Source organism: Henckelia pumila, chromosome 1 (genome assembly GCF_033568475.1).
Source record: "Henckelia pumila isolate YLH828 chromosome 1, ASM3356847v2, whole genome shotgun sequence".
Lineage (NCBI taxonomy): Eukaryota > Viridiplantae > Streptophyta > Magnoliopsida > Lamiales > Gesneriaceae > Henckelia > Henckelia pumila.
Window position 1 is genome coordinate 80,752,772 of NC_133120.1, and position 26,455 is coordinate 80,779,226.

Sequence of the window (26,455 nt, forward strand, 5' to 3'; positions counted from 1 at the left end):
AGAGATTTAGATTTCGAACACAAATTGAATGTGTGAAACCCGAGACTTTGGCCCCAAGTTTATTCCATAAGGAATAAAACTCCCAAGCATGGAAACCAAAATCTTTTCTTTTTGTGATAACGAGGTAATGGCTGATATTTTGGACAAGAATCAATATAATTTCAAAAATTAAATCAAAGAATGAAGATGTAAGATTTTTCTTCCCCAAAGCTTCGAAATCAAGGCAGATCTCCTTTTTTATTCGGACGATTTGTAGTCTCCTATTTAAGTGCAAAGGAGTAAGCCTTGTTGAAAATCACGCTTTAATCTTCACTATTTCCTCTCCATATTTTTGTAGCAAGAAATCGTTCCACTACTCTCTCTCTTTTCTTTGAATTTCGAGACTTAGTGTCGCAAGTGTGCCAGAATAATTTTGGAAATCGTAAGTAGAATTAGAAAAGAAAGGTGCACAAGTTGTGTCAGAGAGTTTCTGAAATCAATTAAAAAATTTGGGTCAAAGGGAATTGGTCAATTTTTCTCCATATGCACGTGGAAGTAGCCTAGGCAATTGGAAGAATAGTGCTCAAGGAACTCAAGTCTGAATTTTCGAGTATTTATTTTGAATTCTCGATCCAAAGCTTCACCAATTCAACTATTTAATTCTCACACGAAGATATACTGTAAGTGGACTTTTATATGTATATTTCTTGTTGTGATTTTAAAAATATTTATTAATGAGTCATGGTATTTTGGTTTTTGAAATTCGTTCGAGCATGTGTCTTTTATTCGTGTCATGTTGGTTCATGTTGTGTCATGCATGTTGTCAAGCACTGTTATGATTCGAATGGATATGGTAATGATATGACCCTATACGGTGGGATTGTAACCGTTGTATGACCTCACTCCATAGAGAATTAACATATTGGACGTGGCCTCGCTCCTTAGAGGATTAACATATAGGAGACAGTAAATCATGGAAAGAAGATGAATTTCAGTGCTTATGTTCATGCGTTGAAAGCTTATGTATCATGATGATGTTATGGCCGATGGCCCAAGTATTGAGTTATATTTATGTTTATGTTCACGATGTGTTGCGTTCCTATGATTATGCATATATTTGTTACATGTCTCGAACGGCCCCCACTTGCTGAGTGTTTTTCAAAACACCCACCTCTTACTTTTCCCTCCCAGATGATGAAGATGATGATGTAGAAGTTCGTGAACAAGATATGTTTTGGGGATGGTGATAGATGATCAATAAGACTAAATTTCGTTATTTTTATTATTGGGATTTTCGCATTAATATTTTGTTATTAAGTTTTTAGACGCTTCCGCAGTTGTTTTGTTATTTTGGATTTATCGAGTTATAAAGACGATGTTTTGGAATTTATTTATGATAATAGACTGGTTTGGTTTATACTATATTACGAGGCTGGTTGTTTTATAATTTGTGTGAATTTGAAACAATGCCGGTGACACGTCTAGGTCTCGGGGCGTGACAGAATGATTCGGCAACTAAACCATGTCATTAACGTGTCCGATCCACGCGATTTGTAGAGCGTGAGCTACGATCAAATTTCGTGTATGGTGTAAGCATATTTTCTACATGTTTTTTTCAATATTAATATTTTTGTATTTTTATGGGTCAAATATTTTTTTTTGAAAATTTCTAATATTATCAAATAATGTAATGTTATTAAAAAATTTAACTCTATTATTCTGAATTATATATTATAAAAATAGATCAATTGGATCCAATAGTCATAAAACGTGATATTTTAATTAAGAATGATGCCATTTGAAAATATCAATCTGATTTGGGATTCAATCATTCATTAGTTTTTCATTACGTGAGAAACCAAAATAGCTATCTGGGTAAACATTCGAACGAATATAATAGCTAATAAATCACATTAATTAGATAAATCATATTGGACAAATCGTATGTGGTAGACTCGCTCAAAGATAACTTGATAAGATAACTATCGAACTCCCGACTATTTTTCAAATGATCGATAGTTCCGCCAACTTCAACACAAGTTGGGCTTCAACATTTATTCTTGATATTAAATATTATATAGGACTAGTTTGTCATAATTGATTACATAATTATTGCTAGTTTAGCACAGTTTAGAATAAGTAATAATAATATATATAATCCTCCACCACAAAAAAATATGAACTCAATTTTATTCAAGTATGTATTAAAAAAATAGATCAAACAGATCCAATGATAATATAAAGAAAATGGAGGTGAAAATAGTGTGTGGATGGAATGACAGTAACTGATGGTTACCATGGAATGGGAATTTAAAGAAAACATATACTTATAATTAAAATTAATGATCGATAAATCTTCAGCAGTCATTTATGTTTCGGATACAAAGTGTACCGTAATCGTACTAGGATAATGAATGATACAAAGACGAAATAATCATTTCTTTGTGTGTTCGATCCACACTCTACAATTAGTGTGATTGCTACACTTATCTTTGAATATTTATTAAATTAATTTATTTTTCAAATAATATATAGTTGTAATCACGTGGAATCAATAATATTTTTTTTTAAAAAAATTAACTCAATTATTCAAGTATATATTATAAAAATAGATCAGATTGACCTAATATTCAAGAAAGATGATATCGTTTATACAAAGAAAATGGGCATGAGAATAATGTGTGGATGGATGACAACGAAGCAACTCATAATCACCATAGTAGGAGAAATTAAAAAAAATGTAATTAAAATTAATGATAAATATTTAGCAGAGATTTATGTTTCGGACACAAACTATACCATAATGAATGGTGTGGCGATCAAATAATAGTTCCTTTGTGTGTCTGGTCCACACTTTACAATGATTATGACTGTTAATTAGTAATTACCTCTTAAATCTTACCTATGAATATCTATTTAATAGTTTATTTGTTTTTATAATATTGTATATTTTTAATCATATGAGTCTATAATCTAATATAACATTATTTATAACAGTTTCATCGTCTTCTTTGTTAATTCACCATGCATTATTTTAAATAAATAATATTATCTAAATTTCTTACGTACTCATATTTTCGATTGTTGATTACCACGTACAACACATGTGCACTTTCTTTGTATTACAATAAACATATACTCAATCTAATCTAATATATATATATATATATATATATATATATATGTGTGTGTGTGTGTATATATATATATATTATTTACATATAAATAGACCACTTTCAATTGTGAATTTCCTCTTGTACCTCTTATTTTCTTCATATTGTGTTAATGAAACAGTTTCATCATCTTCTTTGTTAATCCACCATGCATTAATTTAAATAAATAATATTATCTAAATTTCTTACTCATATTTTTATGTTTGTTTACCCACGTGCAACGCTGTGCACTTTTCTAGTATTAGTATAAACATATAACTCAATTATTCAAGTATATATTATAAAAATAGATCAAATGGATCCAATAATAATGAAAGATGATATTTTAATTAATAAATAAGAATGATGCGAATAGAAATTAATATTAATCTAACAAAATGATAAAGGGATTCAATCATTTTCATTAATGACTTGTGAATTTTTAACCGCCATAATTTGATGTGCATTAAGTAAATCTTGAGGGGTAATATATGGGAAAATTAGGAAAATAAACCTTATCAAACAATTTTTTTTTAAATGACATCCCGATGTGTTTTTGAGATACATTGGATGATGTCATTTAAAAAAAATGGTTGACCGATGTTAATTAAATAAAAAAAATAGCCCGAAATAGATCTAATCAAACATTTGTTTTTTTAATGACCTCTCCCAAGTGTATTGAAATACATCTGAGTAGGTTTTTTTAAAAAAAAAAAAGTTGAATGAGGTTTGATAAAAGATTTATATATAAAAAAACTCATGTTAATATAGTAGGCTGAAACTACATTAACTAGGCAAGTAATAACAAGTTCAAGCTTGATAAGGGGAATTTCGAACTCCTGATAATTAGTAAATATTTACTTCCGACCACTCGAAAACATATATATTGGAGGCTTCAATCATTTATTCTTGATAGCTGACTAAGAAAATCAAGCGAACTATATTCGCTATTTAAATAATTACTAGTTTGGCACATATTTGAATAATTAATAATAGAGTTAAAATTAATTTGGTACGTGAAGTATTAGTTAAATAGAAAATTGATACACAAATTTTTATTAATGGTCTAATTGATATATATCCATCGGATTTCGATCAATTTCTGGTGAAATTTAAATAAAACATCTAAGTTATCCTTTATAAAAAAAAATACAAATTTATTATTTATTTTTTAATTAGATATGTTTTTATATTAAAAGTAAAAGATGATTTGGTTAAAATTTTTATTTGTATATAATATTTATTATATTAGATAGATTAAATAAATTATACCTTTTATTAGATAGATTAAATTAAGTATTAACACATATTGTATCGAAATAATCGTAAGTAAATAAATTGACAATATAGAATATATAATTATATATATATATAGATATATATTATATAGCTAAATTTTTATTTATGAATACGCATTTTCTAATTAATTGTTTGGAAAAAATATTAAGTAAATAGTGATTGTGATTTAAAATATATATATATTTTAGTTGGTATAAATTAATTGAATATATTATTCAATAAAATATTAAGTTATGCTAAAAATAAATTTAAATAGATTTATCACATCATACATATGATGTTTATTCAAAAACAATAATTTTAAAGGAGAACATGAGTAATAATAAGATTTGAAAATTAATCACTTTACATATAATTGAAACTTTGAACGACATGAATCAAAATTTCACGTTTAATATAAAGGTATCAAAACATTTCCAAAAACTTGAAACTCTAACATCATGCTCAATTTTGATGAGATCATTTATGTCCATCCTCTGTCAAATAAGATTTTGAAATAAATATAATATTATTACATTATTTGTTATTTATCAAAAAATATTATACTCTTTTATTCATCAAATTTTGGTCAAAATCCGACTTACAGGTACCAATATATTAGACCATTAATAAAATTCCATGTATCAATTCAACATTTAACAAATAGTTTATGTATCAAATTAATTTTTTCATCAATAATATATATAAACCTTTCGATCAAAAAATAATAATAACTAGCAATTTAGGCACACCCGATGCGTGTGCGACGTAGTACATGAATATTTATGTATATGCATGAGAGCAGCCCTATTCACATAATTCGGAATGAAAAAAAGTTAATTGAAAAAAGGAAAAAAATGTAATTTGAAAATGACAGAAAAAAGTGGGTGAGTAGAGGGGCATTTTGGGGTAGGAAATCCTGGCCAAAACACCATTCTATTTTTATGTAGTGCTTAAACTTAATAAATAGTAAATGATATATACAGATCCACCACGGGATAATTGCTATCCTTTCAAACTTGGCATATTTTTTTTAAACCAATAGAAATAGAATCTTGTTCCATTTTAAACAAAATTAATTGTGACCAATTGGATATGCATGCTTGAAGGTACCAGAATATTGAATCAGTTTTTTTTACCTTTTCCTCTTTAACCTCTTTTTATACTCTTTTCTAAGAAGTGTATTCGAGCTTCAGTTTGATTCGATTTTAGAAAATTCTAAAATTTTCAATCGAATTCGAGCTTAGCTTGAACATTTTGAACATGTTCACAAGATAAGTGTTTTTTGAAATGCAATCTCAGTTGTTAAAATTATCGTATCCACGTCGTGTCACATCTTTATTACGCACTGATTCCACATTATCCAGTATTGTACCATTTGTGAGAGTGCACCTCAACCACAAACTGAAACACCACTATGTAGCCAATGGGGCTCACAAAAATGCATGGAATTTACTTGGAATCCCATTCGTGCATACCTTCAATCATGTTATTACTTCCATTATTTGTCAAAGTCAACCATTTCGGTAAGCCGTGATCACTAGTTCTCGGTATCATGCCATCATCTATCGACGTCTTGTTAATATTTCGATGAAAAATGATTAAAATCGAAAAAGTGCAAATTGATGTAATACAACTGTAATTTGATTGTTTGACAACATAATGACAAAAAATTTAAAACATGCAAGTTACTAGACATAAAACTTAATGTACCCAATCAATCCAATATTCAATGTATAATGTACTAGCAAGAAATATGCTAATATTATTCTAAAATAATAAAAGTCAAGATAACTTTAATATACAATTATCTGATCTCATATGCCTAGAATCACTTGAAAAATCATACATTACTCCATTTTAGAACATGCAATTCCTTGAAGATCCCTCGAAACAGAGTTCATTTTTACCAAGAATCTGCACAAAAAAAATAATTATTTTACGCATCACATTCAGTTGATCACGATTGGCTCCTGAAGTTGACCACATTTATCCTCAGTGCTGTAGTGCTCTGCTAAAAAATTCTATGCACCTCCACATGCACCCCTCAATTTCTTGTCTCCCATTGTCATATATATATAATATATATATATTTGAAAATCCATTCTCAAGTTTCCCAAAAAAATTAAATAAAGTGCCAAAGCGTTGCATGTTGGGAATTGGAATCATTTTTTTTTTTTTCAAAAGAATTGGAATCATATTTATTACCCTTTTTTGTGTTATCTATTGACGTCATTCAACCATTATTGTTAAATTAATTAAGATAAAGATACAAAAAAGGAGGAAATAAAATTTGCTTCTAAACCTTGAATCTGGGTAGAACTTGATCATGTCAAGCAAGATCTAGTTAAAGGGGTCTCCAGCTATTCTTTATAACGCGACATCGAGTCATATTTAAAACATGAACGCCCAAGCAACGAAGAAGTCGAAAATGGAAGCTCAAAAGAGAGGTTGAATATATTACCACTTGAAGTATATGGTAATATCACCTCAGCTAAGTTGGTCTTTGTGTGTTATCAAGATGGGGCGTCATCTGCTCGGTAAAGTGGCGTAGACGGTCTCTTTCTCCTTCAAGAAGGTGCAACACCTGGAGCAAGTGAAGTGTACATTAGCGACCCCCAACCAGCCACACATTTTATCACACTACAACATAAAACATTATGTTTACATATAAACACAATTGTATAAGAATATGAAGAATCTTTTGTGCACAGAGTTTTTCACAAAAGTATTATGTTAACCCTCAGATTTATCAGATTTCATTCACCTCTCCCATTGTTGGCCGCATTGCAGGTTTGGTTTGAACACATAAGTATGCCACAGCAGCCATTTGGCAGAGTTCGTGTGTGCTATACGAGCTCCCAAGCCGAGGATCAACAAGCTCTGCTAATGCGAGTTTCTGAATTAATGGCAAAGCCTGGAACACCACCATAGCAGAAATCCATTGGTATCTCAATATATAATCAAGTTCCGCTTATTTTGAATAAGATCAAGTCAAAATTATTTCATCTGATAGCTTGCATATCAATCTTGGAACACACTAAGCTGGTCGAATGTAGAAAAAAAATTTAATGCTTGCATCGAACACATTAGCTTTAGCAATTAAGAGGTGAAAGGAATAGCATACCCACTGTCTAAGAGACTTTTGTTGGTTGTCTCTCGTCGGAAACACATCTCTACGTCCCGATATCATTTGTATCAGAACCATTCCGAAAGCATAGACATCTGTGCTTATAGAACAAATCCCGTTTTCCCTATACTCTGGCGCAAGATATCTGCATTGGGTGAGAAGAAACCTTCATCTCGAGTTGGCAAAAGGCACACTTGTCCCAAAAAAGGAACCTTTTTCATTACAAAGTATAAAATCAATGCTTACATAAGACCGTGAAAATGTCTAGTCCTTTTGTCATATATTTTCGTTTTCCACTTCGCTATGATGCAGTCTCCCAGCTGTGCGTGAATAAATTGAATATGTTTTAAGATGTAAAGCATAACTTGACCGCTAGACAACTCAAAGTAAAAAGCATGGTTAAGTTTCTGCCATTGCACCATTTGGTGTGAAAGGATAGGACTCCACGTCCATGTATCATCGCTTGGCTCGAGTAAAAAATAATCGGAGTTAAAAGATAGTTATGTTATTCAGATCTATGATCTATCAATTTATTATCCCCATGTCATATATATTCATCATCCCATTCCACGAACCAAGCGGTGCCTTAAGAGATTATCTTAAGAAGATACTAAAAGATCGTTAACTGGTATTTATCTTTTCACTAGAGACTTCTTCGAATAGGGAGTATCGACTTGAGCAACAGGATGGCATTATTCTTCAAAGTTCAGGCATGAAACTTATAAATGAAGGCAACAGCTAGAAAAGATTTACCAAGGGAACAAACTCCTGTGTAAGTAATATGTTACTTGGCCTCACATCCCGATGAACGATAGGACAACCTCGACACTCTTCATGCAGAAAACGCAGCCCTTTTGCAGTTCCAATGGCAATAGATTGTCTTTGTTTCCATTCAAGAACATGCTCTGTATTATCTATCACATGAAAACAAAACCATTAAACCTGAAGGTGAGGTTGCAAGGAAGTCTATTTTAAAGATGGAAAATTTTGCTTACCAAATAAATGCCAGTGCAGCGATTTATTGCTGACATATTCATAAACCAATATGCTATTTTCCTCGTAACAATGACCGAGAAGCATCACAATGTTCTTGTGACGTGCAGAGACGAGGACATCTATTTCAGACTGAAATTCTGCAAAACTTTCTGTATTTGCTTCAGTTTTCACCTTTGCAACTATGAGCTGCCCATTTTGAAGCTGCCCTTTATACACCACTCCATATCCACCTTCTCCAAGTAAATTCTCTTTGGAAAAATAATCTGTCGCCTCCTGTATTTCAGAATAATTACATCCCATGGAATTCTGCCTCATTTTTGACTTGCTAGCAGTGCCAAAAACAGGGGCTTCAGAATGATTCTCGGGACTTCTTTGCTCTACTATCACTTGTGGAGAGTCAAATCCAATTTGATGTTCATAGGAGCTGCCTGTTAAAAGTACGCGTTACTTGCAAGAACAAGAAAGAGGCCGAGATCATAAGTTTCTGCATGGCAAGCATTTCATAATGATACTTCTTGCTGAGAATTTGAGCCAAAAATTCACCTTGCAATAAAGACTTTTTATCCTTGAAGTGCAACATGGATGACGATTCTGAACCATTCTCGGGAGCATTGGAGCTCCCGGGGGAATCCATGGATAGAGAAATAACGGAGTACTTGTCACTGTCGTAGGCTTGAGCAGGTTGAAGTAGAACGGCCTTTGACAGCGAGTAAAGCAGCTTCTGCTCGATAATTTCCTTATAATTGTCTGATTCATATGGTCTAACAACTTGCAGTGACATGTTGTCAAGGACCAAAGCAACCTTGCAAGGTATGTGCTTAAGATAAAACCTCAATTCCGTTCTTAGCTGCCTGGCACATTAAACTATCAATTATCCTTGTTACACTAAGTTTTGGGTATGTTTTTTAAGGGGAAACTCGAGCATACATATTACTGATCAATGATAATTTGTGGTTATTATAGGAAATCTAGTACACAGATCAGCCAAGCAATATAAAAAATTGAGACAAATGTATATATATAGTAAAAGGAGAAAGAATTGTAATTCAGATCACTGAGGATAAATATGTTATCAGAGAGAACGACACTGAATGATACCTGTCAAGTATAGCCCATGTTGCATTTGAAGATACAATTTCTTGCACGACGATCTTTTCAATGGGAGCTCCAACAGCAATTTTGACTTCCATTTCAACCTGCGAGGAACACAGCAGTAATAACGAATGAAAGATACACTTCACTGGGAAATATCAAAGCGATCACAATATATATACCAGTATTCTAGAGGGCATGCTACAGATTTGGATACTTAGTTTCTTGGATCAAGTATAGTGCAGAATTATTTTATAAAGATAAGCTGGTGCTTGATGATTACTTATGCACAAGATGAAATACAAAAATGACAAAAAATAAATAAAGAAAGTACCAAAACTTGGGTAGATTGAATAAAAAACTGAAAGTGAGACGTATTACCCCTTCACTTTCAAATTCTACAACACTGCGCTGGAGCATGCCGACATATGCATCAACCTTTCTTGATGCATCTTCTTTGATTGCACGAGCATGAGTTCCGACAAAAGAATTGGAGCCAATTTGAATTTGAAAACCCACTGCACAAACATTCGTTTCAAAATCCTAAACAAACTTTGTAAAAAAACATTAAAATCTATGCTTAATTCCTCGTTCACTCTCCCTCCCTGGCCACTGATCAGATTGATACACAAACTTACTGGGGTGCAGAACTTTATGCAACACTCCAAACACAGTAATCCTATCAGCTTCTTGAATCATGTCACCCCGCATACGAATATGAGCAATAATATCTTTCAACTCCTGAAAGTTGCGATTTTTCGTGGCGTCGAAGGCAATAACTATCCGCCCTGGCATGAAAGTGGTAGTACTAATAATACTACCACTCCCACTCCCACTGCTACTTCTCTCCGTGTATGATGCCATACAAACAATTATATCTTAAATTCAAATCCCAGAAAATTACTTGAATGTAAGAACTATCCCTGTTAAAAAAGATGCATCACATTCAAGGGATATCAAGAAATGGCACTTTCTTTGTGTTTCGAGAATCTTGGAGGTGAAAAGTTGTGTGTCCTGCCTCGATTCAAATTTCTGCATCACATGCAGGAGAGATCAACAAATGGGCAGTTCCCATTTCAAGTGAAAACTTCTTGGCCTGCCATTCTTCATGTCTGGATCTTGTTGGCTCCATGTGTTTTGAAAACATAGTATTTGTTGTGACATGTGAGGTGTGTGATTGATTGTTACATAATGTGGATATTCGAAATTGTTTGCGCGGAGAATCAGAGAAACCACCTATTTTACACGACGACATAGATAATCCATAGGCAGCTGAAGAAAACAAGAAAAGTCAGTAGTCTTTTAGCTGCTGGTACTTTATACAATTTTCGGTTATGGAGTCTGTACTCGTTTGTAATTCACAAATTTGCAGTAAAGGAAGATGAATCGTTATTTGCCCCCTAAGTTATAATAGTAATAATAATAATAATAACCCTTTATGCAGAGTTAAAGGGTTCTACTGTCAGGTAATTATATTATTATGTATTTATAATAATTTTTGGCATTTTTCTTTTTTTATTTTGAATTTGTATATTTATAACATAAATTATATAAAACAAACATTCAAAATGAGTCTTGCAACAATTTCAACGACATATTATAAACAAGAATTTTATGCAATCCAAGAATTCATGTAAATCTCACAAAATATTATTTTCAAGAAATAGTTCAAATAACTAGCGAACATGTTGGAATTTCTCGAGCCAAACTCGAACAAAAAATATTAAATTTTCCGAGCTTCAAACCGATCTCGAAATCAAATATATATATCTTTTTGAGCTGAATTCAAACCTTAAATTTTGCATCATGCACCTAGTTACAACTAAAAGATATGACTAATCTTGTATCAATTGTTTCATATATTTTCTATTTCTTAAATCGGTCTTTGCCGCTGCTGAAGAGAACAAACTCCTCTCAAGAACCTTTGATAAATCCTCCATACTAAATCTGACTAACTCTCAGTACTTCCCAATTCCGACAATCTATCTCCAATTGTTCTTGTTTCAGATAATTCATAAAATCTTTCCAAACAAAGGCGGTTTCAGTTTTTGGAATTCACTCGAAATCATAATCTTACCGAGAATCTCACGTAGAATCAATCACCTAGAGTCCTTGCACTAGGCTAATAATTGGTTTAGAATGCACTATTTTGAAATCCAAGAATTTGCCAACCCGAAAAAATTTGGCACCATCGTTCTCAACTCTATATTTCCAGTCTCTCTGAGCTTCTTTGCCATTTTCTTATGGATCTAAAACAGACCAGATAGTTTAGGCAAATTGAAGCAGACCATGGCAATTCCATGCCTCTACCACAATGTTGATTTCCACATCTCCCTTGTCTTCATTGATTTTGGGAACATCCAGTCACAAATTGAACCAAATGGAAACGAGCAATAACGTCTTCATCGCTCTGATCCATCTAAGCGTTTAATTTGATTTGGGCAAACTAAGTGGTTTCTTCCAACGTGATGGGCCGTATAAGCACTCGGTATCAATGGCTCCTCCCATATATTATTTTCCTTTCAAGGCACCAGATTATATTATATTACGCACGAATAGCGTCAAGCGTGTAACATTACTCACTAGAAGATAGCACGGCCATTCCATGTCCACCAGCCAAGTCTCTTGTCCATGACATTTCTGAATTTCGCTCTTAGACATTACACCAGCTTCTGCCCGGATTTTTTTTAATGTTAATGTCTTTCATCAACTGTCTCACTAGTGCTGATTTTTCCCAGTCTCCTCCTGAAGCCAATAGGCCTGATAACTGTACAAGAGCACCTGAATTCTGAGGATCTAGTTCAATAATTCTCTCGGCTACTTTGTTGGAAAGAGACTTATCTCCACTTGTTATGCACCCTCTTAAAATCGCTGACCACATGTCTGAGTCAGAATGAAACGGCATCTCATTAATAAGATTAATAGCTTCTTGAAGACAACCTGCCCTTGCAAGAAGATCAACGATGCAGGAGTAATGTTCGATCCCAGGATCAATATGATACTCGTATTTCATTCTGTGGAACCAGTTTTTTCCTTCTTCCACAAGTCCACAATGATCACAAGCAGATAAAACTGCAGTAAATGTGACTTCGGTGGGGGGAACACCTTCACGTCTCATTTCATGAAATAGATTTAGTGCTTCAACTCCATGACCGTTTGTAGCATAACCCATCAACAAAGAATTCCATAAAACTGAATCAAATTTCTTTATTCCATTAAAAAATTTTCGACCAAAGTCAACAAGACCGCACTTGCAATAGAAGTCAATGAGGGAGGTAGCTATGACCTGATCAAGATTGACACCAATGATGGTAGCTCTAGCAAAAACCTGTTCACCAAGTTCAAGAGATGGAATACTGGCACATGCACTAATGACACTAGAGAGGGTGAAACTATCCATTCTCAAGTTGGTCTCATTCATATTGCAAAAAAGATCTAATGCTTCAATTGGACGGCCGTTTTGACTCAAACCAATGATCATGGAATTCCATGAGATCAAGCTTTTCGATTTAATGTCCATGAAAATGCACTTTGCTTCCTCGATTCTATCGCAATAACAGTATATAGTGATCATAGAATTCAGCAAAACAGTATCATGAGTTTCAAGTTCACCAAATAGCTTGCAAGAATCGCTGTGACTCCCACACTTCGAATACGCATCAACGAGAGAACTCGCAACAACAAGGTCATATAAAGTTCCTAACTTGTGAGCATGAGCATGTAGTTGCATTCCATATTCAAGAACACCTACGCTACCACAGGCACTTAGAACACAAGACATAGTAGACAAGTCTCCCAAAATACCCTTTTTGTGCATAGTGTTGAATAATAACAAAGCCTCCATGGAATCGTCGTTAGCAATATATCCTGAAATCAAAGAATTCCATAACACAGCACAAGGACTAAACTTAAGTTCAAATATCCTTCTTGCATCATTCATCCTACCACAATTTGCATATCCTGCCATTAAAGATGACATGGAATAATCATCTGGATACTCCATGGCATCCAAAAGATGACTCGCGCTATCTAAGTCACCACATTTTGAATACATGTTTACTAGCGAACTCTCCATAACCGAATCAAATTCAATATAATCGACTATCATTCTAGCATGGATCTGCTTCCCCCAATCAAGGCCTCCCAACTCTGTACAGGCTCCTACTACAGTTGCCAAGACAAATGGATCTAAGCTCGAAACGCCCCCCGTTTTGAGTGCTTCCCACTTCAAAAATTCTTTAAAAAACCCCAAAGCCATGTTTGGTCGTCCATTCTTCGCATACCCATGAATCATCGTATTCCACGCAATGCCATTCTTCCACGGCATTACATGAAACAACTGCCGCACAACATCCAACTCACCGACTTTTGCCAAACCCGAAATGACTACGTTCCAAGAGAATTCGTTTTTCTCAGGCATTGAGGAAAAAACGTCCAGCATCCCGGTTTTATGCCCGTCCTTCGCATAACCTTCGAGCAGGGTATTCCAAGAGAACACATTCCTATGAGTCATTTCATCGAACAACCGTCGAGCATAATCAATTCCTCCACACCTGGCGTACATCTGCAGGAGGCGATTGGCAATGGACAGAGTGGAAGACAGAACACCCTTTTTGAGGAAAAGAAGGTGAAGCTGCTGCCCACGCGTAATGGAATCGTGGGTGTTGAAGGAATTGAGCAAACGGGCATACGAATGCAAATCTTGAACGCTCATGGTTCAAGTAAACAAATTTTTTTACACAAATGATGCACAATTACACTGGCAAATGCTACTACCGATCTTCTAGAACACCACCAAAATCAAGAACATATCGAAGTGGATGGAGCACACGTGTGGGTAAAAATGCAGCTGCCATAATCAGTGACGTCATTTTCATTATTCAGGATTATTTCATTTTTTGCAAAAATAAAAAAATAAAGAAATTCGAGAATGATGTGGAACTTGGAACTTGGATTCTTATAAAATCTTTCTTACCCCTAGTTTATCAATTTTAATTGTCATTATTCAATTCTTAAACTATAAATATACCTAAAAACAAAAGAATAAACTATCACTTCAATTTGTTTAATCACACATATAACTTTCATATAAAATATTTTAAAAAAAGAATTTTTAATCAAAGAATCTTTGAATTAAGATTTTTGTAGTTCCAATTTCATCTTGTTATATAAAATAGGGGAATATAAATTCGTTTTCATGACACAAATAATAAAAAAAATACAACAAATTTTTAAACTATGTTTTACGTTGACCAATACAGATTACAACGCCGTTCAAACCTGGGAGTTTCTAAAATATTTTAGAGCCCCATTTTAATCCCACCAATATCTATATCCCCATATATGGACTACAACGGAAGCATTTTAATTTTTTCTTCTCACGACTAATACGTGGTCATTATTATATGGTAAATCTCATCTCGAATATATGTAATAGTTTACAAATCATATATATCATATCAATTTGTAGAAAATTATATATAGGCTTTATCTCGGATTCGAATTTGAACTTGAATTTCATGTATTCAACCAACTCAACTATTCTTAGGTCAGAGTGAAATCAAAATATTTTTTTATACTAACATCGATACTTAGTATGGATAACGTAATATGTAAATATTTTGCTTGTGTATATAATATTTAACTTTAAAAGTATTTGATTTTGATATGAATTTTTTTAACAATTTGATAGTTTTTTTTTATAGATTCATTTTGTTATTTATGATTTGAGCATACAAAGCTTTCGTACCTAAACAGTATTCTATATATATCTTCGCTTTAAAAAAATAGATATAAATCGTAATGTGGAACGTCCACTTAACTCCTTTTAATTTTTGCCCAATATTTAAATTATTATTATTATTATTTAAAGACTAAATATTTGTCCTTCTAACCTTTTAATTAATGCCCAAATCCTGAAGTTCGTATCTTCCCTAACATGGCTGAATGCTGATGGCACTTGCCTTTTACTCCTTTATCGAACATTTTATTTATATGGCTAGAAACTGACCTGATATATATTTAGATATGTATAATTTTATATCACTATATAGATAGATTAATAGGAGAGCTTTTTAAAAATACTTCTCAGCCTTTTCTTAACAAAATTTTGAAATTTTGTGAAATTTTGTTAATGAAAAGCTGAGAAGTGCTTCCCAAAAACTCTCTCAAACACTACCTAAGTTAGTGAGAAATTGAGTTCAATATATATATTTTTTATTTAATTATTTATAGTCATAAGGTATTAATTTTTTTTTATGAAGCTAGTCATAAGGTATAATTAAAATGTGATCGATATTGTATAATATTATTTGAAACATTAATTAATTTTGCCTTTGAACTGTTTATTATTATAATTTTTTATTGGTTGATTATAATACTAATCCGAGCCGATCTTCATAATTACATTAATTAATAACCGGCCTGTGTGTGATTCACTATATATAAAAAAACAAATTATTTATCATTAATACAAAGTCATTATTATATTATGGGCATAAAGATTTCCCTTAAAATAAGGATGTCATTGTTATAATTATTATTAATAAAATTGGGCAAGGACTCAAGGAGTGCAAATGAACTGAACCTGTTTGTGAGCTTTACGAGCCCATTCGATAAATATTTAATTCGTATTTGAGTTTATCGAACTCGAGCCGAATTCGAACATGTTCGAACTTTTTTTTCGAGCCGAGCTCGAGTCGAAATTATTCTGTTCGATAGTTCGTGAATAGTTCGCGAGCCTTAATATTTAATTAATATAATATAATTATATAATAAATATATATATATTTCGAACTTTTTTGAACATTTCGAGCTTTTCGAACCATAATATCCGAATAGTTCACGAATAGGTTCGAATATTTCGAGCCGAACTCGAACTCGAACTTCATTTCGAGCCGAGCTCGAGCCAAAATATTTGAAATTATCGAACTTCGAATCGAGCTCGAACTCGAATATACTCTTATCGAGCCGAATTCGAGCCTTAAAATTTTCGGCTCAATTCAGTTCGTTTGCACCCCTGCCAAGGACACACCTTTTTTCAAGTCCGAATTTAAAATCGGTAATGCGTATCATTATGAATGTACATGTTTTTTAAAAAATAAAAATAAAAATTGTGTGTTGCAATGTGTAGATATAGAATAGAATCGCATATGGAAAACGAGAAAATATATATATATATATATATATATATAATTTGACAAAAAAAAAGCATTTTTCCATAAAATTGCAAATTAAAAGAAAACATAAAATTCTCGAGAGGGAGAGAGAGAGAGACAAAACCGAGGAAATTTGGGGAGAAAAGATAGGCCCTACGCCCCCACGTCTAGAAATTCTTGACTTTTTAGCCCTACGTAATTAACACAAAAACATAAATATAAATAACAACAGCAACAATAACTAATAATAAATATTAAATAAATAAACAAACAAAAGAAAGAAAGAAAGCAACCAATAAAACACTTTATAATTAATAATAATAATTTGTTTTTTTCCATTAAATCAAAAGGTTAATTACAACGTACCTAAACTCATTGATAACAATCCAACCACAACCCCAACTCGTCCATTTTCTTCCAACTTTTGCCTCATTTTCACTCCAACAAACTACTCATGTTCCATCCAAGAACACACGATCCCCAAAGCCACAGCGATCTAGTCTCAGAGAAATTCACAGAAGATGTCAGAAAATCATCTCCAGATGATCACGGCAATCAAATCAACACGTGCCGCGAAAAAACAGCCATGTTCCGACCCCAAAATCATCAAGAATCCATGGAAGCCGATGATTCAGGTGTTTGCTCCCCACCCTTGTGGAAGAACAATCCAAGTCCACCGAAAAGTCCCTCGGAACCCCTTTTAGGAGACAATTATTACAGGTCTCTGTCTCCGAATTCAAGAACACAAGCCATCGTGAGGGGGCAGTGGGAGCTCATGGAAATGGTGAAGAACATGCCCGAATCATCCTACGAACTCACCTTGAGAGACCTCGTCGAGAATCCCTCCACGGATCAGACCGAAACAACGTCTCCGAAGCTCGAAAAATCGTCGGTAGCTTCGCAGCAAAGGGGAGATATGACGATGATGAAGGTGAAGAAACAGGGGAGTTACAAGAAACCGGAGAAGCAGCATGTGATGAGAAGCGGGAGTTTTGACAACAACAAGGGGCTGTTTCTGAACATGGTGTTTCCTTTTTCTTTCAAGTCCAAGAAAAAGAAGGGCTTTGCGAGTAATAACAGCGGAAAAGTTTCTCCCAAGCCCGAGACAGTAAAGGGTGTCGCTGAAAAAGATTGGTGGAAGAAGAGATTTACGGGCTCGAGCGATAGTGATAGTAGCAGAACTAGTAATAATAGCGGCAGCAGCAGCGGCAGCGGAAGCGGAAGCAGCGGCAGTAGTGGTGGCCGGAGGTCCAAGAATACTAGGTATGTATAATTCTGGTGTTCTTCACAGTTTTTTTTAAATTTTAACTTGATCGAGAATCTGAAACTGTGAAGAATTTCAGTGTGCCTCTGTTATCCTAAAACAGAGAATACAATAAATCTGCCTCCATATATTTATTAAACAGATATGTTTTCGTCGATTTTATGACGATATCTAAGTTCCGAAATTCACCTCTGAATTATTATGTACAGAATAATGAAGAATGTTGTTATTGTTTTATGATGCAGAACAAGAAATGGCTTCCTATGTGGTTGCTGGCCCTGTTTCTTCAATGGCAAAAGAGAGAAGAATCTGTAGATTGGAGGAATAATCCCTTTGTGTTTTTTTTAACGGTACGTATATTGATTGATATATAGTAGTTTAATCTTGAGTGAATCGCTTTGAATAATCAAATCAAAGGTTTTGAATATATAGAGAAATATTCAAAGGGATGATTGGAGTGAAGCATTTGTATATTCTTTTATTTTGTTGATGATGAGTTTAAAATAGTTTATTTGGCACGAATATGACCAGCCTGCAGATTCTGCTGGATATTGTTCTACAAATTCCTAATATAAAACTTAGTTTCGGGACCAAATGTAAGAAATATAGCCGACCTTGCTTGGGATTATGAATTTTCTTGTTTAATTCGCAATAATTTAGGCATTTACATCTTTTAAATATGCATTATCTATTTGCTTCGCGTGAAGTTTCGAGAAAAAAATTAACAATTTTTTTATTTTTAAAAACATTGATTATTTTACTAATTTAAAGATATTATTTTACACTTTTAATTCTTCTGAAGGACTTTAATGCCTTTCTTCATACAAGATTTTCAATCGATTATATATGCGAGACAGGTTGATTTGATTCATATAATATTTTTAATCAAAAAATTAATATTTTTTCATGAATCGAGTCGAGTAAAGAGTTTTTTTCACAAAATTTGACAGCTTTCTCCTAGCGGTGTCAAAAAACAGTAGTTTTTGTGTTTTACGTTATGCTAAAACCAATGTAGATATTATGCTTATGTGAATGCTAAGACGATTATTGACATTTATTGCAAAATCGTGAATGACGACAATTTGCGTACATCTATTAAAAGCCGATGATATCAAATATCCGTCCATATCTTTATATTAAAGAGAGCATTGATTTGGAGCCATCCTGCATTCAGAATTACGCAGCACATGCAACATAATAAAATAACTTGTGCATTCACATTTCATATTTTGCGCAAATACATCACAACAAAAATTTGACATCCCAACCATATCTTTCACAATATAACTTTGGCTTTTAAAATAAACTTTAAGTATATATATGCAATTGTCTTCAAATAATTGATTTCTGTAATTAAAACTTCGATGTCGACTGATACCTAAAAAATGCAATCGAATCCCAGCATGCCCCCTAAGTTTTTTTAATTGAGTTCTTTTGTCGTGATATTCATGTAAAAAGATAATGATTCATCAAGATTAAAAACTTTACAATACCGTCTCACGAACAATTTTGTAAGTTAATTATTCGACCCCAACCATGAAATTTATTACTTTTACATTGAATCCACGAGACCATGTCACATTGATTAGATTGGAGCCTGAATCTCTATTTGCTTTCACAAGAGAAACGAGCTAGCTCATAATCACCGCGACCAAGAGATGTTGAAATCTGAAGTTCTATACTTCAGTAACACAATTACATGGACTCAAATCCTAAAACCTTGATCGAGAAAAATCGAACTATTTATCATCGACACCAAAAGATGCCGGTTATCTAAATATATGTAGTTCAACATAACAATGTGTTAGATGCAGCATAGTCTGTGCTGTGCACCAGCAATGTCAACGTATGCCATGATATCATATTCAATGCGTGATATGTTTGGAATTATAGCCGCCATCCGTGTAACCATAGGTGTCATTTATTTCCAATTGGGACTCCTGAGGTCAAATAATCAATAAAGCCACACAAGTGTGTGGCGCTATAGGCTGATTAATATGAACCATAAGCTATGAAGTAGAAACATTTAATGGATCCTGGGCCACCTTTTCTCATAGGGGAGCCATCAAACTCAAGTTAGAAAATTTAAATATGCGTGCCAAAATGGTAGGCAAAAAACCTAACAAAGCGGCTACCAAAGTACTCCAAATGTGTGATTTTAATGAAACACGGTATATCTCATGCAAGAGATATAAGTTTTGTCCAACATGTATTTATAAAACATTTTTATAAAAGTATTTTTTAAAAACTTTTTATAAAATATTTTTAAAGTTGTTTTGAGATTAAATATATATTTGGACAACTTTTTTATAAAAACATTTTAACATTTCAAAAATCATGTTGTTCAACTTTATCTTCTATAGTTCCATGCTAAAAACACATAAAACCATCTTTCAAGTGTTCTTTAAAAATTATACTTTGAGAACACTTTTAAAAAAATAGTTTTCAAAAACATTTTACACAACTTTTATCCAAACACATACTTTCAGGTTTTTTCACTTATAAAACACTAAAAACGCTTATAAAGTACGCCTTCAAACGGAACCATAGATATTATCTGTTGAAGTAGCAGAACATATATTGAGTGTGCTTGAAGCAAGGGTAAAGTGCATTCGAATTTCACACATCAAATGCAGTCCATGGTTTACAATTTTTCCATTCTGCAGTGGCCCGGGGGAAGGGCCGAAGGGGGTTGTTGGGGATTATACAAAGGGACCCCAGACAATGATCCAAAGATTCAAGGGAGTCAAAATCATGTCACGTGTGTGGCTGTGTATATTACAGATAAATTAAACAAATGCATAATTATAATTTATCATTTATATTTATAAAAACATAAATGTAACAATCGAACATGTTCATTCCAACTCCTACTACACTGCAAAATTTCTTCAAGAGCTAAACAAGCTTACGTAACAAAACACTTTCTATAAGCTAGCCACTTTGTTCGTAAATGAAGGCTCTAATTAATTACCTGTTTTTCTTGGCTTTGGCCAGCTTCTTTTTCTTCTTCTTCACCGCTTTTGGAACCTTATTCTTTCTTGCCTCCCTTTTCTCTTCTTTCACTTTCTTCTTGTTCTCTTTCCGAGCTGCTTTCCTGTCTAACGGGGTTGCCTCTGTATCACCACCTGAAGACGAACCCTCCTCTGAATCACTTGATTCAGTTTCCGATTCGGCCTCCAACAAGTCAGTTGCACAGGGGGTCGATGCAAGATTTTCCTTTACAACCTCCACATTTGAGTTTTGCTGCTCGTTTTCCGATATGGAAGAACTGGCGAGGGAAAGAGCTTTATTAAGACCTGTAATCGTCTGATAATACATATTTCTTGTGTCTTTCCCACTGATGATTTGTTGAACATCCTCCTCTGCGTTCTTCACATCATCCAAAGTCTTTGGAATGTATGACTATAAGGGAAAAGATAGATTTTGGAAAGTGTGTTTAAAATTAGTCATGAAGAAATTGATCCATTTCGAAGCTTTCAAACCTGCACGAATACAGAGTCAGCAATTTCTTCCTCCGCAGAGATTTTGTCACCTCTAGCCAAAATTTTTTGTTGCGCCTGCGAACGATTTGAAAATCTTAACAACGAATATTTCCCAAGTCATTAAAAGATGCGATTAGAATTTATGATGACTCTGGGGATTACCCCATGTAAAACAATTTGTACCTCTTCAAGATAACTGTCCACGGAATCATCAGCTATAGTAGGATCCACTATAAAATCAAACAATTCCCGAATTGTCATGACAGCTACCCCATTCTTCTTAAAGAAATCCTGCAGCCAAATGAGAAGGCAGATGTAAATTTTTTGCAAGAGGATACAAGAAAGGAAGAAGTAGAAGAAATACTTACGGAAACATGAACACAGTCCTCTCGAAGGAAATCAAGGGCATGGGGATGGTCAAGATCAACTGATTGAGAAACATCAATTATGTACAAGTGGCCCTGCATTACACGAGAAGTTAATCACACAAAGTTCGTGATGTAATTCTTTCAAAACAGAAAATAAGTGCTTACCTCAAAATACAGTATGTTATACTCGCTAAGATCTCCATGCACAAGCTTGCACTTTTGATACAATGTTCGCATCACCATGATCAGCTGCAACGCAACACAAAACAGAAAATAATAATAAAAAAGGGATTCCAATTGGTATGGTTTCAAGAGAAGAGTTTTCAATACTGCAATATTGGATGCCCTCCCTCAAGGACCACGTGGACAACAAAAGTAGCATCATCTTATTTACGTTGTCTTAAAATATATAGTTATAGTTTTTGTTCCATGATACACTACAGAAAATAACACTATTTCAATGAGAAAAGAATTTTTCTTTTTTTAATCCAGAATCGAAGGTACAGCTACCATAAGCGCAAACCAAAAAATATTGAAAGTGGCATCCAACCACACCTCCATATAGCCTTCACGTAACCTGTCGAGAGATAAAGCAGCATCCTTGAGCCGAGGCGCAGCCCAACCTGCTGTGCCTGTCATTCAAAGAGATAACGTAAACCATTAAATCAAAATAAAGGTTTTCTCAATCATTAGCTGATATTTTGAGACAGGTGACAAATCACAACTTAAAAAATTTTCAGCTCATTTGCAGCTTGTGGGTATCCAAATTCAACGAAGTTGAGTTTCATTGGAAGAAAAAAAATTGACAAAGCTACAATATATATATATATATATATATATATATATAAGTGTTAACAAAACGATAGATTGATAGTACCTACCTATGAATTCCATGACCAGGACATGCAGCCTCAGAAGAATTGGAGCTGGACACCTAATTCCTGCTGCCCTTAGCCTTCAATTTATCATGACCATACAGAAAATTAAATAGGAACCATTAAACACAGGGTGGACATAGGAAACAAATACTAAAGGATGCATGGGAGAACAAATCCTATTCAAATCATTTAAACAAATTATTTCAGTTTACTCTCTGTAACGGTCTAACTCAAGTATCTGGAAAAAAGTTATAAGGAAACACTTTTGCCTTGATAGGTTTTAAAGGATTCAATAATTGTTTGAACGGAACAAAGTACTTCCATGTGAAATTCTCAGTTTTATTTAACAACAAATTGGTTTACCTCATAAGATTTCTCATTTCTTTCTCAGCCCATGTTTTAACCATTTTTCTAGGATTGTGCTTGCAGTATCCATATCTGAACCTGTAATCACCTTGTACATATCGATCTCTATCCCTGTTTGTTAAAGCAGATAAAGATGGATCATTCAGCATAGGTGCAGTGATAATTAAAAATGACCGCCACAAAATCTAGAACCACAAAACTCAAAAAATGAACATTAGCGATAAAACACAGCCACTACTTAAATCCTCCAACAAAAAAAGGGAAAGACAACAGATTGGGAAGGCTAGAAGGATATTAACCGTATGAAGTTTGTTTATTTTCAAATAAAAAGGATAAAAAAAAGCCATTATGTTTTGTTGTATCAGGCTAGGCCAATATTCAACATATTTGCATAAGAACATATCCCTTGAGCCAAGAAGACTAAATAAACAGATTTTAATTTGAATATATGCAAGAATTTCCCAAAACCATCCTAGTCTAAGTTTACTAGATTCAGCAGCTACAATTCAGTAAAATACATCACAATATGAATGGTGGAGACGAAGAACAGGTTATCGAGCATACTTGAATACGAGAACTGAAGTTTTGTAAACCTTGATCGCCAGTTCTTGACCATCAGATTTTGTGGCATGATAGACATTTGCCTGTTTAAAAGAAAGATAAAGCAGACCTAATTTAACACTGCTGTATCTGAAACAGATAATAAAAAGCTCAAGAAAGTATGAACTTCCCAGGTAACACGCAACTGGCAGAAAATCTTAAATAATTGGAGGAGAGACGACGCAAACTGGGGAATGTAAACATTCTAAAAATAAAACCACAAAACATACTTCTTTTCCAGTTGAAATGCAGCCGTTGATATCATGAAATACACCACGGTTCAGCATTTTGAATAAAACCATACGTGTTCTTGGGTCGATAGCCTGACAGCAAGGAGAGATTGGTAAGCAAAATAGAAGGATCCTAGACTGGTAGCACTTCAAAGCATAGCATCATGCAACTCAAAAACTTCTTCCAAAATAACAAGGATATTTATGACCCAGACAAAGAACACAGAGATAAGAACTCTAGTTGCCATAAGCACATCCAAATTTGGTCCTGACATATAATTAACTGAAAAGGCATGAAATCTGATTGGCAAGTCTCCTGCATCTGCAAGCCAATGCACTCACATACCATGTATCGAGGAAATGCGTCAAAGAATGTAATGATAAATTTGAACTATTTGTGGCAAAATCGTAATTACCGCGCCATCAATTTGATGGACGAATGTAGCAGCAGAAACATCATGATGTCAGGAGAGGACGAGAGACAGAGATCGCAAGCCAAGAATCAATTGCGGAGAAAAATATGGATGTTTTTTTTATCACATATCAAATGAAACAAAGAAAGATGTAAGGCTTCCATGAAAATTCAACTATGCAAAAGTTACCTGTTCAACAGTGGCACGGTCAGCTTTCTCAGTCGTCTTAGTCTTGCCAATGGCCATATCACGAACACTTTCACGAATTGCGGTTGTCACAGAATTTGACATGCCAACTTTAAATCTACCTTCCCACTCCTGCATATATTAAATAGCCTGTAAGAAGCTATTCGGCACAATAACAGGTTAAACACTGTCAATCACAACATATCTGATCAATGTCTCAGCAAGGAGGAATTCAAAAAATCGCATAGGTAGCTACCACATTTGACACTCCGCAATGGATCAAGCTGTTCAAAACTGTTGATAAAGTAATTGAACACCACCTTACTTGTAAAAAGCTTAAATCTTTTTTCATTGCTACAAGGACCTGAGCTAGGAATTGTGTGGAGTAGGGGACCAAACTTTCGGGGCTGAAACTAACTATATTTTATATATAAAATTAAGAAAATAAATTCAAATCCATTTCTATTGCCCCTTAGCCCCATGTTGAGTCCCACTGACTACCACTACAATTTTTTTAAAAACAAATAGTCTAATCACTTGATGTCTAGAGAATAGCTCATGATTCAAGACACCACAAAATACATTCCAGAAATTCAAAAACCAAGGAGCAAACACCAAAAAATTCAGGAAAAATCCAGTCTTTTAACCTAAACGACAAAACTCACAAACATCATTAAACAAATCATTGGTACCTCCAAAGGTGACGCCCTGATATGACTCGAAAGTTTCTGGGATTTATTGGATACAGGCTGGAGCGACGAGGTATTAGGCCGGGAATGGAGCCCCCCATGAGCATTGGGCCGCCTTGTATGTAGCAGACTGAACGAACCGTCAAGCGTCCCACCTTCCGCATCACCAATCGAATCCAAGTAATCCAATGCCTCCCCAATTTCTGAGTCCGATGAAAGCGAAAACTCCTCTTCTTCCTCGTATTCCTTCCCTTCTTGCTCGTATTCATCTTCCTTCTGCACTAATGGGATTGGCATCTTCGCACCGTGAGGATTAACAGTTCAACACTAGTTTTCTTGAAGTTAGGGGCGCGAACAAAGTTGAGGTTTCACGGTTGCACAGAAACCAGGCTTCGACGAAGGCCCATGCTATGAAGGAAAAATGGGGAAAAGGGAGTGGATTCTGATTTATTTAGGGATTGATCTCTTTATTTATCATTTTGTTCATAACTATTATTATATATTTTGTTGTGAAAAAGTAAAAATTTACGTAAAAAGTAAATACTTTAAAACTCAAAATATATCAAACTCTATACTTTATAATATTTTTCTCTCAACTCAATTTGTGTTTTTCATCACAAATGAAGACCTATTTATAGATCCACATTTGAGATTAGTCTAAAAATGAATACATCATCATCTACATCATCACACACTAATTTTCCATATTTTACAACTCAATATTCAACATTCAACATTCAATATTCAATATTCAACATAATAATAATAATATATTTTTCAACACTCCCCTTTGTGATGATGATCGTGATATGATGACCGTCTTCATTACGTGTTTTATACTGCCTCGTTAAAAACCTTACTAGGAAAAACCCAGTGGGATAAAAACCATAGTAAAGAAAAAAGAGTGCAGCCACATAAACTCCCCCTCATGTTAACATGAGTGATTCTTCACATATTCCGTAGATTGCTCATCCCAATATTATATATATGATTTCTAAATATTGACGTAGGAAGTGCCTTTGTGAAGAGATCTGATGAGTTCTCACTTGATTGAATGTAACAGATATCAATATCTTTATTCTTCTCAAGCTCTTGAGTGTAGGCAAAGAATTTTGGGGGATATGTTTGGTTCTGTCACTTTTTATGTATCCTTCTTTCATTTGAGCAATACATGCAGCATTATCTTCATACA

The 26,455-nt window shown here is 33.9% G+C and overlaps 4 protein-coding genes across 4 annotated transcripts; 1 reads left to right on the forward strand and 3 right to left on the reverse strand.

Annotated features, from left to right (window-relative positions):
• Positions 1 to 6,130: 6,130 nt before the first annotated feature.
• Positions 6,131 to 10,949, reverse strand: LOC140875352 (proline-rich receptor-like protein kinase PERK12). Its single transcript, XM_073279016.1, has 11 exons — positions 10,266 to 10,949; positions 10,009 to 10,145; positions 9,634 to 9,731; positions 9,079 to 9,386; positions 8,535 to 8,963; positions 8,293 to 8,453; positions 7,786 to 7,859; positions 7,537 to 7,684; positions 7,177 to 7,326; positions 6,874 to 6,996; positions 6,131 to 6,326 (listed from the first exon to the last, which is right to left on the reverse strand). The coding sequence occupies exons 1-10, from the start codon at positions 10,489 to 10,491 to the stop codon at positions 6,904 to 6,906; spliced, it is 1,824 nt and encodes a 607-aa protein (XP_073135117.1). The 5' UTR covers positions 10,492 to 10,949; the 3' UTR covers positions 6,131 to 6,326; positions 6,874 to 6,903.
• A 288-nt stretch (positions 10,950 to 11,237) lies between these two features.
• LOC140875141 (putative pentatricopeptide repeat-containing protein At1g77010, mitochondrial) lies at positions 11,238 to 14,413 on the reverse strand. Its single transcript, XM_073278700.1, has one exon. The coding sequence runs from the start codon at positions 14,339 to 14,341 to the stop codon at positions 12,281 to 12,283; it is 2,061 nt and encodes a 686-aa protein (XP_073134801.1). The 5' UTR covers positions 14,342 to 14,413; the 3' UTR covers positions 11,238 to 12,280.
• A 2,768-nt stretch (positions 14,414 to 17,181) lies between these two features.
• On the forward strand, positions 17,182 to 18,685 carry LOC140875760 (uncharacterized). The gene is made up of 2 exons (XM_073279546.1): positions 17,182 to 18,047; positions 18,294 to 18,685. The coding sequence occupies exons 1-2, from the start codon at positions 17,239 to 17,241 to the stop codon at positions 18,361 to 18,363; spliced, it is 879 nt and encodes a 292-aa protein (XP_073135647.1). The 5' UTR covers positions 17,182 to 17,238; the 3' UTR covers positions 18,364 to 18,685.
• A 2,171-nt stretch (positions 18,686 to 20,856) lies between these two features.
• Positions 20,857 to 25,691, reverse strand: LOC140892080 (uncharacterized). Its single transcript, XM_073300827.1, has 12 exons — positions 25,267 to 25,691; positions 24,578 to 24,706; positions 23,976 to 24,068; positions 23,710 to 23,789; positions 23,143 to 23,256; positions 22,783 to 22,856; positions 22,457 to 22,533; positions 22,067 to 22,150; positions 21,902 to 21,994; positions 21,717 to 21,824; positions 21,534 to 21,608; positions 20,857 to 21,453 (listed from the first exon to the last, which is right to left on the reverse strand). The coding sequence occupies exons 1-12, from the start codon at positions 25,558 to 25,560 to the stop codon at positions 21,019 to 21,021; spliced, it is 1,656 nt and encodes a 551-aa protein (XP_073156928.1). The 5' UTR covers positions 25,561 to 25,691; the 3' UTR covers positions 20,857 to 21,018.
• Between the last annotated feature and the right edge of the window lie 764 nt (positions 25,692 to 26,455).

What these genes read in the sequence shown, in the direction of transcription:
- LOC140875760 (XM_073279546.1), top strand. Translation starts at nt 17,239, where the DNA reads ATGTTCCATCCAAGAACACACGATCCCCAAAGCCACAGCGATCTAGTC. An exon ending in CGGAGGTCCAAGAATACTAG is followed by an intron (nt 18,048 to 18,293) that starts GTATGTATAATT and finishes TTTATGATGCAG; the next exon opens with AACAAGAAATGGCTTCCTAT.
- LOC140875352 (XM_073279016.1), bottom strand. Translation starts at nt 10,491, where the DNA reads ATGGCATCATACACGGAGAGAAGTAGCAGTGGGAGTGGGAGTGGTAGT. An exon ending in CACAGGAGTTTGTTCCCTTG is followed by an intron (nt 7,860 to 8,292) that starts GTAAATCTTTTC and finishes ATTCACGCACAG; the next exon opens with CTGGGAGACTGCATCATAGC. An exon ending in AAAAGTCTCTTAGACAGTGG is followed by an intron (nt 7,327 to 7,536) that starts GTATGCTATTCC and finishes GTGGTGTTCCAG; the next exon opens with GCTTTGCCATTAATTCAGAA.
- LOC140875141 (XM_073278700.1), bottom strand. Translation starts at nt 14,341, where the DNA reads ATGAGCGTTCAAGATTTGCATTCGTATGCCCGTTTGCTCAATTCCTTC.
- LOC140892080 (XM_073300827.1), bottom strand. Translation starts at nt 25,560, where the DNA reads ATGCCAATCCCATTAGTGCAGAAGGAAGATGAATACGAGCAAGAAGGG. An exon ending in ACCGTGCCACTGTTGAACAG is followed by an intron (nt 24,069 to 24,577) that starts GTAACTTTTGCA and finishes CCTTGCTGTCAG; the next exon opens with GCTATCGACCCAAGAACACG. An exon ending in AGGACTGTGTTCATGTTTCC is followed by an intron (nt 21,825 to 21,901) that starts GTAAGTATTTCT and finishes ATTTGGCTGCAG; the next exon opens with GATTTCTTTAAGAAGAATGG.